The sequence below is a fragment of the Pelmatolapia mariae genome, linkage group LG8, assembly GCF_036321145.2.
Source record: "Pelmatolapia mariae isolate MD_Pm_ZW linkage group LG8, Pm_UMD_F_2, whole genome shotgun sequence".
NCBI classification, from domain to species: domain Eukaryota; kingdom Metazoa; phylum Chordata; class Actinopteri; order Cichliformes; family Cichlidae; genus Pelmatolapia; species Pelmatolapia mariae.
In genome coordinates this window covers 2401838-2419908 of record NC_086234.1, presented here as the reverse complement: position 1 = coordinate 2419908, position 18071 = coordinate 2401838, and the positions used below count along the sequence as shown (strand labels likewise).

The 18071-nt window shown below is 43.9% G+C and overlaps 1 protein-coding gene across 2 annotated transcripts in view; it reads left to right on the top strand.

The window, feature by feature from the left end:
* Positions 1–9314, top strand: part of LOC134633038 (glutamate receptor ionotropic, delta-1-like) — a 592754-nt gene extending 583440 nt beyond the window's left edge. Inside the window, exons 17-18 of one of the 2 annotated variants that reach the window (XM_063481896.1) lie at positions 2583–2721; positions 8821–9314. In XM_063481896.1, the coding sequence (XP_063337966.1) occupies positions 2583–2721; positions 8821–9287 (606 nt within the window). In that variant the 3' untranslated portion in view covers positions 9288–9314. The remainder of the gene's footprint in view (positions 1–2582; positions 2722–8820) is intronic. The other variant, XM_063481897.1, reaches the window with a different exon arrangement.
* Positions 9315–18071: the final 8757 nt, after the last annotated feature.

The following is an 18071-nucleotide window of genomic DNA, read 5'->3' as shown; positions in this document are numbered from 1 at the left end:
CGCTGCCTCCTCGAAAGCTGGAAACATCCCATAATTGAAACGTCTTTAGTGGATAATTATCCGGAACTTCTCCCGTCACAACAGGATCATATTGTTCCGATTTAACACGACGTCATTAAAAAACACAAATCTGTCAAACTGCGAGGTGTTAACCTCTCAGCAGACTCAGAGTGACGCTGTCCCTGTGCCAAACAATGGACCGGCTCTGACATACAAGTGCTCCGTGTAATTTTACGCTCCCTGCTGCCATTCCAAAGTGTCAATGTGGAAACTTTGGCTCTGCAGATGAGAATTTGACAGTTTCAGTGACTGCTGCTGCACATCTGCAACAGGCCATAAAGCTTCAATAAGAAATCTGACTCCAAAACAAATTCAGCATCAGCTCATCGAGTTTTGTCCCATTGGAGTCGTGAACGTGCGGCTCTTTAGCTGCTAAATGTTCCACTTTGCTCACCTCACTGAGCTCCAACTGGCTGCTGTGCAAAGTGGCTTTTTAGAGCTTTTTTCCCTGAAAGGGCCACAACAGATTTATGCAGGGAGCTTATCAACGTAACCTTTCACTCTGTCTGCAGCCACAGAAGCAAACGTGCAGGAAACCCCAGTAACAAAGATCAGTACTTTCAGTCAGTATTAAAATAAATATCCAATTACAAACTAAATTATTAATAATCAGGTGTCATGCACAATCGTTAGCGGCAGCCAATCTCCTCACACCAGAGCTGTGACATCACTCAGCATGAAATATGGATATGAGTGAAAGTTTAAATGGGACATTTTGACACCTGAAACACCTTCAGTCAGATGATTTCTGTACTCGTGGCTGTAGAGTGATGCTACAGAGCGGTGCATCTTTCTTTGTACAGACATCAGCCTGCAGAGAACAGAGTGAGGTACACCTGATATAACCTTCAAACAGGTGAGGCAGCAACAGCTTCTGCGTCAGCGTCAGAGGATAAAAGCTTTGAACAAAGATCAGTTGGCCTCACCTAACACAATATCAACACAGTGCAGCGTACAACTACAGATGAATTTGCCTGCCCCATCACAACTCAACAAGCAGCCCATCAGAAAGCACTGACCAGCAGCACAAAGCATCCTGTAAAGTGAAAAATCTCTACCACCCAGACATCTGCTAATAAACGTCCTAGAATCTCCCCGTGCACCAAAACTGGAGCTCAGACTTCTAGAAAGGTCTGTTAGTACAATAACGTCCCAGCAGTCGTATAGTTGGTCAGATAATGTCATTAAAAATGTTCCAACAGCACAAACATGGTCCACGGGTCCAGTTCGGGGACTTCAGTTGGCTGAGGTGGAGAATAGCAGACAGCTAGCAGCTGCAGCTGCCTGTGTCACCATCCACCTGCCAGTCAACTTTGGAGTCTATGGGGTAAGACTCACTGATGGGGACAGCCCCAAGTGGACATTAGAGGAACTGCAGCTTTTGGCACTTCCACGCTGGGTTCAAATTACCAAAAAAAAAAAAGAGGCTGTTTTGGTCCTTCTAACCCACAATCCTCTGTGAAACTGAAAATATGTCACATGCATCATTTGAATAAGCTTTGAGTGACCAGAGTTACTCAGTTTTATTTATATAGCCCCAAATCACAACAACAGTTGCCTCAAGACAATTGTAAAGTAAAGACCCTGCAATAATACAGAGAAAAACCCAACAATCAGATTAGCCCCACTGAGCAAGCATTTGGTGACAGTGGGAAGGAAAAACTCCCTTTTAACAGGAAGAAACCTCCGGCAGAACCAGGCTCAGGGAGGGGCGGGGCCATCTGCTGTGATTGGTTAGGAGAGAGGGGAGGAAGGCGGGACAAAGATATTAATGATCAGCTGATAGCTTGGCGCTCCACACTACGATGTGGTCGCTTCTGACTCCACAAAACGTACGATGACAGAAGCCGCGATGCTAAACCCGAGTTAGCTCCATTCAGCCTTTGACTCCTCCTTCCAGTCATACATGACGTTTGTTGTTGGTTGAGAACCACCAAGTATTCAATGTTAAAAATGATGGTGGGACAAAAATATCCAAAAGTCTGAGCCAACAAGGAGGAAAATGGATGTTGGAGTTACACTGACACTGACGTGTCGTGTGTGCTGTGTGTTACAGTAGTATATTGTGTGGTCTGTATATTGTTTGAAACGGGGACACGGGCGCTACCAAAGACACCGCTCGAACACGAAACTGACCTCAGACCTGCCTTTCCATGTTCTACCTCCAGACATCAACAACATACACCTCCCAGCACTACACAGGGCTGACCTCACCTCACTGTGCGAACATCCCCACCAGACAGGCTTCAGTCATGTGACAGGGGCCAAAAAGGCAGGAAGGCCTCGATGTGGATCCATAAACTAAAGTGTGAGCAGGCAGTGTGCACGCTGGGTGTGTCACCCTTTAGCAATAAGATCTGTCTCCGACATCCCCGTCCGTAACCCCTGGTTCTATCACTGTGTCACGTCTTATTGCAAATTATATGTCAATGTGGACACCCCTGTTATCTATCTCCTCTCCTTCTCTCCATCTATCCTTTTCATTTTTTGATTTACACTTGACTGTCTATGATCTCGTGCAGGTTACTAAGGATTACAGGCTGGCAAGGGTTTCTGGTCCATTGACATATAATGACATTACAACTGCTTCATCGGAGGGGAGGAGGGACATTTGGACAGACAGAGAGAGAGGCTGGGATGAAGCAGAAGCTATTGATACAGGTCAGAATAGACCTCCTATATACAACCTTCTAAAATACGACAAAAGAAATCAAACACATCTGTGCCGTCGCCAAGCTCCTCTTTGTTTTTGTTTTTTCATTTCGGGGGTTAAAGTCTTTCTGATGTTCTGAAACTAAATCTGCAGGAATACAGGAAGTCATTTTTGTCAGTTTCCAGCACAAATTCAATTATGTCTGTGATCATTTTAAAGGTTAGAACTCATTCTTCCCCTGGTATAATGCTTATTAAGCAGAGTTTGCTAATTAGAGGAGTGTAGAATAATAATAAAATAAAGAATTAGGACTTTGCTCTATGCAGATGATAAAGTTGTAACCTTCTGAGAACTCGCTACTAACGCTGCATCCCGTCATCATTAGAAACCTTCCCGGTTCTCACGGTGCCTTTTCTGTTTCTCCTTGCTTTCTCTCATTTGGTCATCTTTAACTGTTTGAACACATCTCATAAGGGCTGACCTCACACCTCAGTTTGACCTGTTTCGGGAGAACAGAATCACCAAGGTCCACGACAAACTCAGTGCCTTCCAAATTCACACCTTTCACACAGCTTTTATTGAGCAGTGTTTGCATAAACCTTTAAAAATTCATCAAGACATCTACGAGAATTGGAACAGCTAAATATCAGAAAGCTTGATAAGGATAGTTTTGAGTTGGTGGCCCTAAGAATATTGGTGATCGTGCCTACAACCAGCAAGAAGCTCCATGGAAGGCCTGCATGTGCATTTGCAAACCTTTGCCTTGAATTTAATTTTAACATGACAAGGAGTGAGTGTGAATCGTGTTGAGGTGACTGAGAAGCTTCAGGAAACAGTTCAGGAAGTCATAGCAGAATTTTGCACCTGACCCTGGAGAGTATAAGATGCTTCTGGTTACGCCACTTTCAGCCCTGGATACTGAACTCTTCCCCTGAAAACTCTGGGTTTTCAGGGGAAGAGTCTTTGGGTTGTAGTTGGAGAACCAGCTTTTATCCTTGACATAAGCTCACACGAAAAACTCCCAAATGTAAGAAAATCTTTTTTGTTTTTTACAGGCAAAGTCTTTTTGATCGTACCTTCTGTTTCTCTTTGGCAGAAATGATTATCTCCGTCTGAATCAGCTCAAAGTAGCTGCTGTGTGAAAGTGGCAGCTGGCAAATTTCCCTGATGGAGCCAGACTGCATTAGAAAAAGTTTGACTTTAAGACTTTTGGAGAGCCACTTAGCTAACAGCAAATTAGCTTCACAAAGCCAGACTCCATTTCAGATGTCATTGTAAAAATTATCCAATCAACTGAAGTGGCAGCTGGAACCTGAAGTGTTCAATCTGAACAGTGTGGCGTTCACATGTGATGTCACTCGCCCGTGAACCCGGGGATCTCCTTAAAAAAATGATGCACCTGCGCCTGGATCATTTTTCCTCTGCACAGGTTCTGATCCATGCTTTGAGAGCTCAATAACAGCTTAAGAAAGTCATGCACTCATCTAATTACTTGTAGCAAGACCTTCTGACCTAAGCGTCTGGGTCAACAGCACTTTATTGATTAAGATGTCCATTGATCGACTGAAAACCACAGTGAAGAACGCAGAAAATATGGTTTTGCTTTGCCAAGCTGAATCTAAATTGAAAAAAACGATTTGCCTCACTTGACCTTTCATCTTATGGTGTCAGTAGTTGGTAATAAAATTTTGACCTATCGGTCATTGCTCGTTTCTAAGCCTAAATTAAGACGGCGAACGTTTTTTCTGTCAGAAGCACTGCCGTGGCTGTAGATGATTCCTGACTGCGGCTTTACCGAGTGTGTTTATCTGGAGGCTTTGACCACATTGTGGATTCAATGATTAAATGAAGACACAGAAATGTTGTTCTGGATTTCATTGCACGATAAATATTATTATCTGCTTTCTGAGGACTGCATGCCATCTGTCATGTTTCCAGACAACAAGTGTCTGTGGCTTTTGTTCAGCATTTCTGTGTTTGTTATTTAAGTGATGACCGAGCAAATTTAACTCTTTCATTAAACAACTGACTGTTTTTGAAAATCAGTATTGCAGTAAAACAGGATTCTCTTCCATTTAAATGCACTCGGTGATGCTGGCTGGTCATCAGGAGAACTAACTTCAGTTGGTGGTCAACTAAAGAGCAAACCAACGATCCCTTTAAACCACACCTGGAAAGCTGGCACTGGCAGGAAACTCTGGGTCTAAAGTCATGGCTACATGAAGGATTATTTTGGTCTTCGTCTCTTTGCCACATAAAATTCCTCAAACCTGCTGAAACACGGACTGTTTTTGGTACCTACACAGAACTGTCGTAGCACTGATGGGAAACACGTGTTGGTAAGATGTCGGGCTACTTTGTGCTCTCTAAACAGCTTCGTTGACTTTTCTAGAAGTTTCTAGAAGTCTGCTGGGGAGATGAACTCATCTAGTGTTTATTGATGGTGCGAGAGACGCTGGTCCAACATTTACTCCAAAATCTTCCACAGACATTTAGCTGGACTGAGATGAGGTGACAGCATTATTAACATAATTGTCACCCGCAGCCCTCATGATCTACAAATTAGAGCACCCCATTAATTCTGGAATAGAAATAACTCGTCACCAATAAATCGAATCACTCTGAACAACTTTGCATCGAGCAACAGTGGCGGTTCCCTCTAAGCGGGACCATGGCACAAGAAGAGCCCCTCACGAATAATCAAAGATTCAAAGGCTTGTTTGGGTTCCAGCAAGCGCACAGATCCGTCAGTCAGTCAGCTGCGGCTTTTAAAACGCGTCACTATACAATCGAGATTTGGTTGAAAACTGAAAGGTGACAACGCTTTTCCAGGATTTTGGAAAGATATCAGAAAAACAATTATTAAGATGAAAAGAAAGACTCTTGCACAAAGTCCTGCACGAAGGCATCTGGTCCTATCAGAGTGAAGATCACAGCCCTCTGCCTGGACCTCAGTGGCTACTTTCAAGTCACAAAGGATAAAAAAAAGTCAAAGTTTTGTAAATTTTGGTCATTCTACGTTTAAGAAAGAAGGATTACCCAGGGTATAACCCTCACCAGGCCACAAACTTGCCAATGAGCATGCAGCTGGACAGTCGAGTGCTCTTAAAGAACGCTGAGATGGCAACAATGAAAACACTAGGATACAGTTTCATGCGTTGCTGCTAATTTGAAAACAGAAATGCAAACACACGTTCTTGTCTTTTATCTTTTTTATTGCACTTGATTGGCAGTTCTGACACGGTTGTGGGTTACAACCATGTCACCAACTTACAAAGTCAAGTATTACCTACTATATAAAAGTGTATACGCCATCTAAATGGAAATTATTCTCCTTTGCTGATCTTATTCATAATAAGCCTCTGGACAGTGAAAACATACTGGTGTCCTCGTCATAAGCTGCTGGTCAGAGGTGCAGAGGTGTTCAGGAGGAAGAGGTGTACTTTCACTGTTCAACTAAATTTTGAGTTGAAATTATCTCCTTATACAACCAGAAAAAACAACTTTGACCTTTCATCTTTCCACCAAATCTCAACATCTAGCAAAGTTCTCCTCAGCTGGGTTGGATGTAGAGACACAGTCGATGGTGACCTTTGGTTAATAAGATGTTATCGGATGGAACATGTCGGTGTTAGAGGCGATCGCCGTGCAGAACAGCCTTCGCTCATCTTCTGCTATGTTTCGCAGGGCCACTTGAATCGAAAATGAACCAGAAACAATCAGTAACTGTTCTTATCGCACTTGAGCACAACCCACTCGACAGTCACAGTATTTGCAAAGTAGCAGGAGGCAGAGTGATTTAAAAGGCCCCCCAGTGGGAGCACTCATTAAAAGAGCTGTTTGTTTTCCAAATTAATGGAGACTTTCAGACGGCTGTTGTTTTCTTCCTCTGCACTTACATCACCAGCCTGCCTTTAACGACCGGCTGAGGTTTAATCCCTGGCATTTATTTATTTAGGCTAGCTGCCAGTTTGAAAACATATTTTAATGAGGCGCTGGTCGGCTGAAACAATAACCTGAGCTGAGATGTTTTAATTGGCTTTGAGAGGAGCTCTCAGAGGCTGGAGTGGGATCATTCAAAGCAAACACACTGCATGTTCATGTGTTGCTTAAAGGTTGGAACAAAGGTATCCGATTAGCCTCGGCGCTGCTCCACCGCAGCACATCGAGACGCTCTGAGAGTCGGAGGCTTCGCTAGTGGGTTTCCACCAGATTGGCTCTCTGCACCACTCTACTCTACATGAAGAAATGTTCATCAGCAGAGCTCACACTTTACTTTAAATGACTCTCAGAGACAAACTTCTTCCTTATTTATTTCATTTTAAGTCTTCATCCTGTCACCCGAGCACAAAGAGGTCAGGGTCCTGGGTAGATTTGGTGACACAAAGTGTCGATTCTTTCTAATGGCCAACAGGAGCATCTGTTCCTGATGTCGATAGAAATCTCTCAGAGAATGAGGCTTCAGCTCATTTGATCTACGAGCAAGAAGAAAAGATTAAGCAGGGCGTGATAGTGCGTGTGCTTTGTGATCGGCAGGTCACCAACGTACGAGCAGGCGGCGTCCTTCAGCTTCTCAGTCAGATCGACACCACAACCAAACACCGCGTAAACTCGAGTGCTCTGCAGAGAAACAGCTCTTTCCATCCCCTCTCACTGTTTGCAGTTAAAGCCGGCTGCTGGTTTGCTGGTTTAACATTTTTAACACAGCAGTCTGACACTGCATCCTTTCACCAAGACTGAAAATTCACTTTGCGTCATGCATCCAGTCCCTGGATCCAGAATACGGTCTGATTTTGCTCAGAACGTATCGTCGCTGTAAAGAGCAGCTTCTAAAATGATCCACCTTGATCCAGTCTGAGCTCATAAAATCTCTCAGAATTTAACAAAACTGCCCAGAACTTTTTGAACAGTCACATGATCTGTTTATCAGTGGAATAAAATCATGAACAGCGATTTTTAGTCCATGCCAGTAGTAATCCCAACAGTGTGACAGTAACACAAACTCGAAATGATCAAACCTGCGGGGGTGGGGGTCGGGTGGGGTAGTTGCATGCCTTCTGTATTATATGCTGCTAACACTGCACCATGACTGAATATGTATGTGGTATTAATCTGTAATGTGTCGTGTGCATTGTGCTGAGTGTCGCCGGTGTCACTGTGATGAGTTCCTGGGACTAATCTCACTGTGTTTCTGGACTGAAGCGAGCCCGATGCTGGAGCCAGGCCAGGCTGCGTTCAGGAACGTTAACTGGTTTGCTGTAAAGCGATTGGTCGCTTTAAGACCCCCTCCTAAAACCCGCATCATCAGCCGGCCGCGCTGCAGCAGTCGCACGCGGACGTGTCGAGAATCTGGCCTCAGACTCGAAGCCTCGCTTTCACTATGCGAATCACGCCTCCTTCCTCCTGCCCCTCGTCCTTTACCTTCCCCTGACCAGTGTACTAAAGCAGACCCGCGCTTCAACAGGGAAACACTCGGTGGTCTATTAATATCTAACAAGTATGCATGTCTGCAGTCAGCAGGAGATGCATCGTCAGCCAGTATGGCGATTAAATTATTCTGATAGGAAACCAATTCTCTGATCCTCCTGCGACGAGCGTAGCAGCTCCAAGGGCGGCGAGGGCAGAGAAAGCACAAACATAGCTTCAGTTTATAAATCTAAAATTGATCTCAGATGTGATTCATGACAATCTCGACATATTCAAGCCTCCAACAGCTCTACAGCACGTGACCTTCAATCAGCTTGGCTCCAGGATCGGTTTCCTCCATACATCAAGCCTGCTCACTGGCCAAGTTTGATTTCAAGTTGCACATTCAGATTGGTTTCTCTGGCCTCAGTTCCCACTGGGCTCTTCAAACCAGACTACAAAATGAAACCGGGCCGGTCTATCAGCTGGATCGCTGATAGAAGCTCGTCAGTTCAAAAAAACCAAAAAACAAACCCATATCAGATTGAGAATGCATGGAGCACACGCTGACCTGAAAAAGTCTGAGAAATCGGCCCATCGCCAATCTCAGCCTCTGTGTCCCTCCCTCCCTCTCTCCCTCCCCCTGTCTCTCCACTGTCCTCCTCCATCCCCACCCCACCGCCCCACTCCTCAACCTATAGGACAAGGAGGTGAATCTGGAACAGGTGCATCGTCGTATGAACAGTCTTTTGGACGAGGACTTGGCCCACAAGCAGATCCCCGGCCCCTCTATCGAGATCTCTGCGCTGGACATCGGCAGCATGCAGCCCAGCCAGGCCTCTCTGGTCCCGGGCCCGGAGTCCAGGCGGGACTACCCACCCTCGGGCCTCGCTGTGACCACCTTCCTCCCCGGGGAGGGGGCACCACCTCCTCCTCTTCCCCACCCTCACCATGGGGGGACCCTAGGCAGGACGCTACCCCCATCCCAGGGCCCTGGCAGCAGCACGTTGCCCCCACACCACCCGCTCAGCAGCACCAGCCTCAGCGGCACCATGCAGTGCAAACACAGGGCGCCCAACGGGGGGCTCTTCCGGCAGAGCCCTGGCAAGACACCCATGCCAATGTCCTACCAGGCAGTCTCCGCAGGACCCATACCCGAAGCCATTGAGGCCACCCACAGTACATCGATATAAGATCGGAGGGGTAAAAGGGGGCAGTGGGGGGGTGGGAGGGAGGTTGCTCTCTGGACTTGGGTCCAGGTTCGGATGCGAGGCGGGTTGGGGAACTCTAGAGGAAAATTATTATAGAGGAAAAAAAACATATATGTACAAAGTAAAAAGATTTTGTATCTCACTATCTGTTCAGAAACACACACACGAAAAATCTAACAAAAAACAACAAAAAGCGGGCGGGCGGGCTGGAGGGTGTAATTTTTCTCGTGTACATATCTGTAAATACCAAGAGAACGAAGTGAGGTTAAAGTGTATTTTGAATATTCTCAATTTTTGAAGTTGAGTTATAAAAACAAACAAAACGAGATAAAAAAAAAATATAAACATTGATGAAAAAGTTATGACTGTTTGAATGGCTTTGTAAATTTTGTTCAATTAAACAATGACGCGAAATTCATTGTGATTGTTTTCTAAGTGCCGAAATTAAACGATGTCTCTCCACAACTCATTGATGTAAACGACTACCCATGATGCACCGCTGTAGGGACATTTTTAGTGTTGGACACCTACTGTTATGCACCTCTGTACCAACCCTATATATATCTTCAGCATCGGACAACAAAATAATCACTCTTTGTTTTTTCCCCATTTGTATTAAATATATAATATACATAGTTTTTTCCAAGCAAAAGTCTACATTCTTTTCTTACGTTGACTGTAAATGATGTTCATTCAAACACTGAGGGGAAACAAGTGGGTTTTTATTGGGTTCATATTTTACACACAGCTCAATGGTTTGTTTTTATAGCGAGTTTTTATTTGGCGTCAGTACTGTCCAGGTGAGAGTCTCAGTTTGTGACGAGCAAATGAGCGAAGAAGAGTACGCACGGCTGCGAGCGCACCGGCCGCTGTCTTTAGGTCAAACGATGATGCAATCATGCAAGCCTGGCCTCTTTGTGGAACATGACAGGGTGTAGAACCGCGGTTCCCTACCCACGCGGTACAGGCCTTAATTTTAAAGTCAAATATCATATTTTTGAACTATAAATGCAGTCGCGTGATGAAATCTCCCAACAGTTTCTGTAGTCCCGTTTAACCACTTATTACAAAAACCTTTTCTGGGTCACATTAAAGCTTCAAAATTAAGAGAATTACTTCTGTATTTTAAGCTGTGGAAAAAAATGAACATGTTTAGGGTTGGATGAACCACAAACCTTTAGACATCAAACAGAAACCAACCCGACTTTGAGATGAGGAAATCGGGAACACAAAAACACGTGTTCTGGGTTTCAGGTCTGAGAGATGCTTGCACCTTTTAAATGATGAATAGTTTTAGAGTACGTCTTCTTCATCGCACCGCCAGCAAACAAGTGAAAATCAGTTACAGTCCTTTTCTATGAAACTCTGTGCAGATGCTTTTAGACTAATGAAAAGTTGGCACCAATTTAAAACAAGTACTGGTATGCTTCCCAACTCTGAGACAGACCCTCTTGTTAGCCAAATATATACAAAAAAAACCCAGAAACGGCTCCAGAGTATCAGCCAGCCTGGTATTCATTTTATTTGATATTTTTGAGCTTCTGTTTGAATTTGAAGGAAGTGTCAGATTCAAATTGGTGCCAGAACGATTGATGGTTACTAATTTATTCAAACAAACTTCGACTGTTGCCAGAGTTGAAGTCTGAAATTACAGACCTGAAACACATGAAAAGTTGTGACAAATCAAACGTATTCGCCTTTCCATTCTTACTAACCGCTCCCACTGAGTTCCTAAAGGAGGGCCGACACTTTTGTTTTCAGGCAGTCGTAATGCTTCGTTTGGGGCCAAATATTGAAGCTCGGCCGAGTTCCAACAGCGGTCGGTGTGAACGCAGCCTTAACCTTAAGAGAAAATATAAAGGTACTAAATATATATGTCTTTAATTTTTATACTAGAGAATTTAACGTCACGCTCTCGTACGCAAGTTTCTTCTTGCAAAGCAGTGCAGTTACTCTAATGAGGAGTGAGAGAGCGACTCAGAGAGGCATCGTATTTCCACAAGTCATTCCTAATGAGATCCATTATCACCTGCAGGGATGACAGAGGGCGTCATTACCCAAAGTGCAGACAGAGGCTCATGATGATGGCCGTTCTGCAGGTGCCATACCTCAACTGCTTGTAAAATAGAGGGAAGTTAAATATATTTGCTAAACACTGGATTGTTTTTTTCTCTATAGGATACTGTAAGAGGAACATTTATGGTAAAAGTATTTCAGCAGACATATATAAAACCGACCATATCACCCCCACCTTTTTGCTTTCACAAGCGCGATTAACGTGCATCTATGGGCCTAATGACTGTCGACTTCATTTTCATTAGCCTGACGCTGGCTGTTCGGATCCATGTCGATCACACACAGTTTTCAGGACATTAGCAGCAAAACGCAGACCCGCTCATCTTTCCATTTATAGAACGTGTACGTGGGCAGAGGAAACTGAGGAACCTTAACATGTCAGAATGAAGAGCTTTAGTTCCAAAACTCACTCTGTAGATCGGACATCGAATCTTGTGTTGTTGGTAGGTTTGTGGTTGTTGGACAGGTGGCAGATTAAATCGTTCATTAAACTACAGACACGAGCGTTCTGTGGAAGTTTTACTGTCCGGTTCTGTCGCACAGCATTTCTTCCACACTGGGGAAACCCAGACTCACAGACTGAAAGATTTTTAAGTGTCCATATCATGTATGTCCACTCTATTCTTACAAACAGACAGTCAGACAGCAGAAATACTGGAGCTGAAGCCTTCTAACAGCGAGTTGTTTTTGGGCAGTCCCTTAGAAAAGATGACATGTGATTAAACGCCTCTGTTTTTATAAACCTTGGGTCCTGATATTCTTGTAGACCAGGGGTGGGGAACTCCAGGCCTCGAGGGCCGGTGTCCTGCAGGTTAAAGGCTCAACCACAAAACACAGAAATTTAGGAATAAATTCTTCCAACACCAATGACAAGCCGATGTGCTTTTTTGTTTCGCACCATGCAAAAGCATGTTATGGCTCTTATCAATGACAGGTTAAAGGTAACATTTACAGTTTGCCCCTGACTACGCATACACGCAGTACCGCTCTCACGTAACACCTTAGAGTGTGGATAAAATACTTGGTTGTGTTGCTGTTCATTCATGCTCCTAATTCTTGATCACTTGAGAAATGTGACTGTAAAAGCACTGTGCCGAATCACTCAGATCATAGGACCAAGGTTTGTTTTTCATAGCTGTATTAAATCTGAGTCATTGAACTGGGAAGAAAAGGTTTAACGTGTGACTGTGAAGATTTACGTTGTGCCAAGCAGAAATGTTCATTATTCAGTTTCACCATAATTCTGTTAGAGCTCTCCTGAAACGCTAATGTTCTGTGTCTGTGTGAAAACGAATTCTCCGGTGACACCAAGTAAAACCTGCCATGTGTTTCATCCTGTGCGTAAACGGACACGCAGAAACGTGACGGTCCTCGACTCTGACGCAGCTCCCATCTGAACACACTCTATATGGATGTTTTCATACTGTGTCAGTAGTTGCTTCTCTGTCGTGAACCAACTTGTTTTTCACACTGTGCTCCACCACGTGACGGACAGAGAGCGAGGTTATGATTGGTCAGCAATGAGGAAGTGACCGGGAGGGCGGGGCGATAGGGGCCTACGTGTGTCCTGTTTATGTTCGAACTCCAACACCCCGACAGAGGATGAAAACATGAACTGTCAGAGCATACAGACTGTCACAGTACATCTAAGGGAGACCCTTATTTTATTTATGAATATGCTGCTTGGAGTTTCTTAAACTTTAATAAAGAAATATGGTTTACAAATCTGTTTCTGATATGTGTCACTGACAACACGTCTCTTCTACTTAATGCAAACTGTTACTGTGATATTGTCAAGAAGCAGCAACCTCCGAGGGTAAACTGTGCCAAAAGCGGCACTTCCTCTAATATCCAATAGAATCAGTCCCCGTAGACTTGTATATTAAAATGTCTGTTTGGCGAGTGCAGTTCCAGTGATTTATTGGCATGGCCCCAATCACTGCCACTGATTAACAGGTATCTGGGTCTGCTCGTTGTACCCATACCTTGCTAGTGTTAGGCCGCAGTCACACAGGCCTATAGATTGGTCAGGGACCCCATGGTAACCACCAGCTGCTGGGTAAAAATGTGTGACCATTTGGCGAGTGTTTTCAGGAGGTTGTTTGCTGTTGTTAAATGTGCTGCACCGCTTTGGTTGCTCACAGATTGCTGCTGTCATCAGTAGTCTGCAAATGGTCTGCAAACATGTGACAACTACTTACCAGCCAACTGTGAAAATGTGAAGAGTGCGACAGGAAGCAGAGACTGTTTGCCTTCAAAGTAAAAGCAGTAAGGCATGGCTTTTACTTTGAAGACAAATGGTCTCAGTTTCTGGTGTGCTTTGACTTTTTCACTGCTGCTCGGTGGTTGGAGAGTGTTAGCAGACCGGTTGGTATCTGCTTGTGTATCTATCCCACTTATCGGTTCCACTTGCACCACAATCGCATGATTTGAGTTTGTGTGCTGCAGGAGGAAAAAGCGGCGCCGTCTACAGTGGATATGGACATTACTGTTATATCTATCACAGAAACAGCTGCATTATGCTGCTAACACAACTTCAGCTGTTTGCAAGCATCTGCACAGACAGCACGCTAACGCTAAGCTAGCCACAAACCCAGAGTGAAAGCTGAGCGAGTGCCGACGCCAGCAGCCAGACCCTGAACTTCAACAGGTAACAAACTGATGAGCAGCCAGGCTGGAGCCGCCGTTTCTACCTGTTCATGTTTCTAAAACAGAATCACCATGGCAACGGCTTTAAAGTGTCTTTGTGCTGTGTTTTCATCTTTGTGTGTGTCCTCATTATGATAGAGGTTTGTGTTGTGTATGTTACGTAGCCTGTAGGTTTATACTGTTAACTGGTAACGATGAGACTGTTTCAGGTCATTTTACAGAGAAATGCAAATACATTCTCCTTGGAGTAATTAAGTACTGAACTGCATTACTTTTAAGAAAGTGTTATGTGTAATGTGTGTAAGCAGCCAAAACAGTCCTGAAACTAATGGTATCTTTTATATACTATACTCTGACACTTACACCAGCAAACTTAAACTCTGAACCATCTCATTTTCTTTCCCACTTTAAAGCAATCAGCAGGTAACACTTTTCCTTGTTAATTTAAATTCCCCCAAATTGCATAAAAGTGGCCATCAGTATCCAAGGTGACATCTTCAAATGTCCAAATCAGCTCAGTTTCCCATCATGTAGCAAATCATCATGTTTGACAAGTGGAACCAAAAGGTCTGACATGTTTATGTCATAATTCAATGTCAGCCATGCATTTTGTGTTCTGTGAGTGCCTCGGTGTGTCCAAGCTGCTAAGATGAAGTAAAACTGAACACCAGCTTTTCCAACATCAGCTCTGAATGCGTCTCTTTGTCCTCCACTGCAGGCTGAACTGAAAATGATTGGGTTTGTAACTGTTAACTGAATCAAAATAAATGCATCACGTTTAGCTGTGAAAAAATTCTGAGATTATATTTTGTATAATGTGTAAAGAAACAGAAGGAAAGTAAAATAAACCAGGCCTCTCAGTAGTCTGTACGTACACTCGGCTCAAGGTTGGAGTTTTTGCTCAGTTCTCCACTGATTTTCATGAAATTGAGTTTGGTGATTGGTGCTGGAAATAAATCTGTCCTGTGCCTGTGGCTGTGGTGGAGGAGGTCGAAGAGCACCGGGAGACAACTTTCAATAAAGCCATCAACAAAGACTTCCAACAAAATCAGCAGGTTTGTTCAAATCTAGCTTTTTACATTTGAGGCAAATCAAGAGGCTAAAAACACTGGGCGCACACAGATTTAAGAAACAACCACTTTCCTCGGGTCCTGATGCCAGAAAATCTACATTGTTGTGACATGTTGGTGTCACATGTTGTCTTTAGTCCAATGCTGCATGCATTTTGACATTAGTATATTAGAGGCCACAGAGATTACAGGTTTTTGTCCTGTCACTGCTGCTATAACATGCTGGGATTCGTGCTGTTGTCAAAGGCACCTTGTGTCTAACTGAGATAAAGCAGCATTACCTGATACCCAGACAATTACTCATCGAATAAAATTGGACTAAAATACAGCTACAAGATTAGGCTTCAAACTTTCCTTTTTGCTAAAGCATATAGTTAGGGCTGGACCAGGTGACCCTGAATCCTCCCTTAGTTATGCTGCAATAGGTGTAGGCTGCTGGGGGATTCCCATGATGCACTGGGTGTTTCTTCTTCACTCACTATGTGTTAATAGACCTCTCTGCACTGAATCATACTTGTTATTAATCTCTGTCTCTCTTCCACAGCATGTCTTTATCCTGTTTTTCTTCTCTCACCCCAACCAATCACAGCAGATGGCCCCGCCCCTCCCTGAGCCTGGTTCTGCAGGAGGTTTCTTCCTGTTAAAAGGGAGTTTTTTCTTCCCACTTCTGCTAAGTGCTTGCTTATAGGGGGGTCATATGATTTTGGGGGTTTTCTCTGTTATATTTTAGGGTCTTTACCTCACAATGTAAAGACTGTTTTATGATTTGGTGCTAAAAATGAAAATGAATTGAAAATGAACCAAATTGTTCATAAAGTAACTGATACATTCTGACCTCGCAGGTTTGGGTTTTAAACGCAGCTTTGTGCAGCACTGACTGGGAGGGAGGTAGAAGAGGCCAACAGGTGAGTATCAGAAGTGTACACATCATTTGCGATTTGGAAGTTTGTGTCTTGTTGCCCGAGGAGAAAAACATTAAAGATTATTTTTAAATTTTTCTTCAGAAACACTTTCTCCTGGTTTCAGGTAACGGCTGCCCAGCGTGAGCATCCTCTCCAGAGTCCGTGCTTTGATAACAGCAGGACGTCTCTCCGATACAGGAAACCAACATTTTCTTCTCTGAGAGGTGAACGCCACTAACACATTAAAAATTCCCCTTAAAGTCTCCGTGCATGTCAAACAGTTACAAACTCATAATAGAAATGTTTTGGTGTTTAAAAGCTAGAATGACAGCAGTCGAAGCTACAAGGTCTCTGGATCTGCCAGCGTTTAATGAGATATTGGTCCGCACACGTCCTCCTCATCTCCAGTTCAAATGTGATCAATGACTCTGAGCGCTGCTTATGACGCCAAACACATCATTTCATGTGTGATCTGTTGCCAGATTTTTCAGCTTTTCTCTTTAAATATCACACCGAACTGAACATTTTGGTGTCATATCCGAAGACGTGATCTCCGAAACACTAATTTACAAACTCACCTGCGTGTGATCAGAGACGTCACGCTCCACTGCCAGACAAAAGGAAAAATGTCACCAAGAAGTCTGAAATCTTTGGGGGTTTAAGTTTGGAGTTAAACAGACAGGAAATTTTATTTGGGCAAAGGGAACGACGCCAGGAGGGACGTGAAGCTGGACAAGTTGTTCACCAAGAGAAAGCAGATGGGCGGACTTTAATTTGTCTCACACTGTGCGCCTGTAAGCTGTTTTTAAGGGGAGATTATTTCGTCTAAGGCTAATCCTTCCAATCAACACCATTTTCAGTGGACGCTGAAGCTGTGTTAGTCGGTCCCTGGAGCCATTTAATGCTTTTCACTCCAAGCAACCTGAAAATGTAGCACTTGCACTGAGTCTGTTTTCAACAACCTGGAGATCAGCTTCATCCACACTGCTCACAGCTTTGAAACAACTTTACTTTTTCTGTTGTTTTGATTTTCTCTGAGCCATATAATGCAACCCCTCCCATAAATGCATGCAGAGTGATTTGAGATCCTTTAAAATGTGGTTGTTCCAACCTCCTCTCTGGAGATTCTCCGCAGCTCTCACCACATTAGAAGTCTTTTCTTACCGGTTTGATCGGATGTCTTCAGGAATCATCCTTCGGGGTTTTGAGATCATGTTTATTCTCAGATACTTTCCTTCATCTAAGCTAGCTGCATTTCAGAAACACGCACTGCTGTTCAAACTGTTTGTGAGGGGCACCCAATCAGAAGAAAATTACCTTAAAGTGGGAGGAGCTTAAGCAGCTTGTTTCAGGCATTGTGTACTTAAAGCAAAGTGCGTCTTTAAACCAAAACAACCAGTTTTGTGACTTAAACCTGAGAAAACAACAAGGAGCAAAATACTAAGTAAAAAGTAAACAATGCCAGTGTAGCTAAAACTCTGAGTTAGTTACCGTGGTAACAAACCATGTTTCTCTCAGACTCCTCCCACAGTGTGTGCTGCTGAATGACGCTCAGACTGAATCAAGCCTGGATCCAGTTCAGATCCAGTCGGATCTGCCCACAGTGGTTTATTTACTCCATGATCCATATTCCTTATTCAAAGTCCATCCAAGTTATTCTCAGAAAGCTGCCCTGTGTTTTCTCACTTCCATGTTAAACTGTAAAACTAGTAAGTAAAAACTAGTAAAACTAGTTGCTGTGAGAGAAACTGCAGCAGGAAACAGTACTGTTCTTCGGCAGCACACATTGCTGCTGCGTCTGAATGAATGTAAGGTGATGTTGCTCGTGTTTCACATCCCTGGCATATTCTGTAAGGTAAAATAACATCACTGGTTCATAAGTAACAGTGAGCCAGTGAGCAGAGGAGACATTTCTGTGGATCCTCGAGCCTCCCCCTCCCTCTCTCTGCTGCATCCAGCCGTCAGTGCGCCTGGCAGAAAACATCCTCTGCTCTGTCAATTAGGGGGAAGATTTAGTCGGATGCACCGCGAGGAATATTTAAAC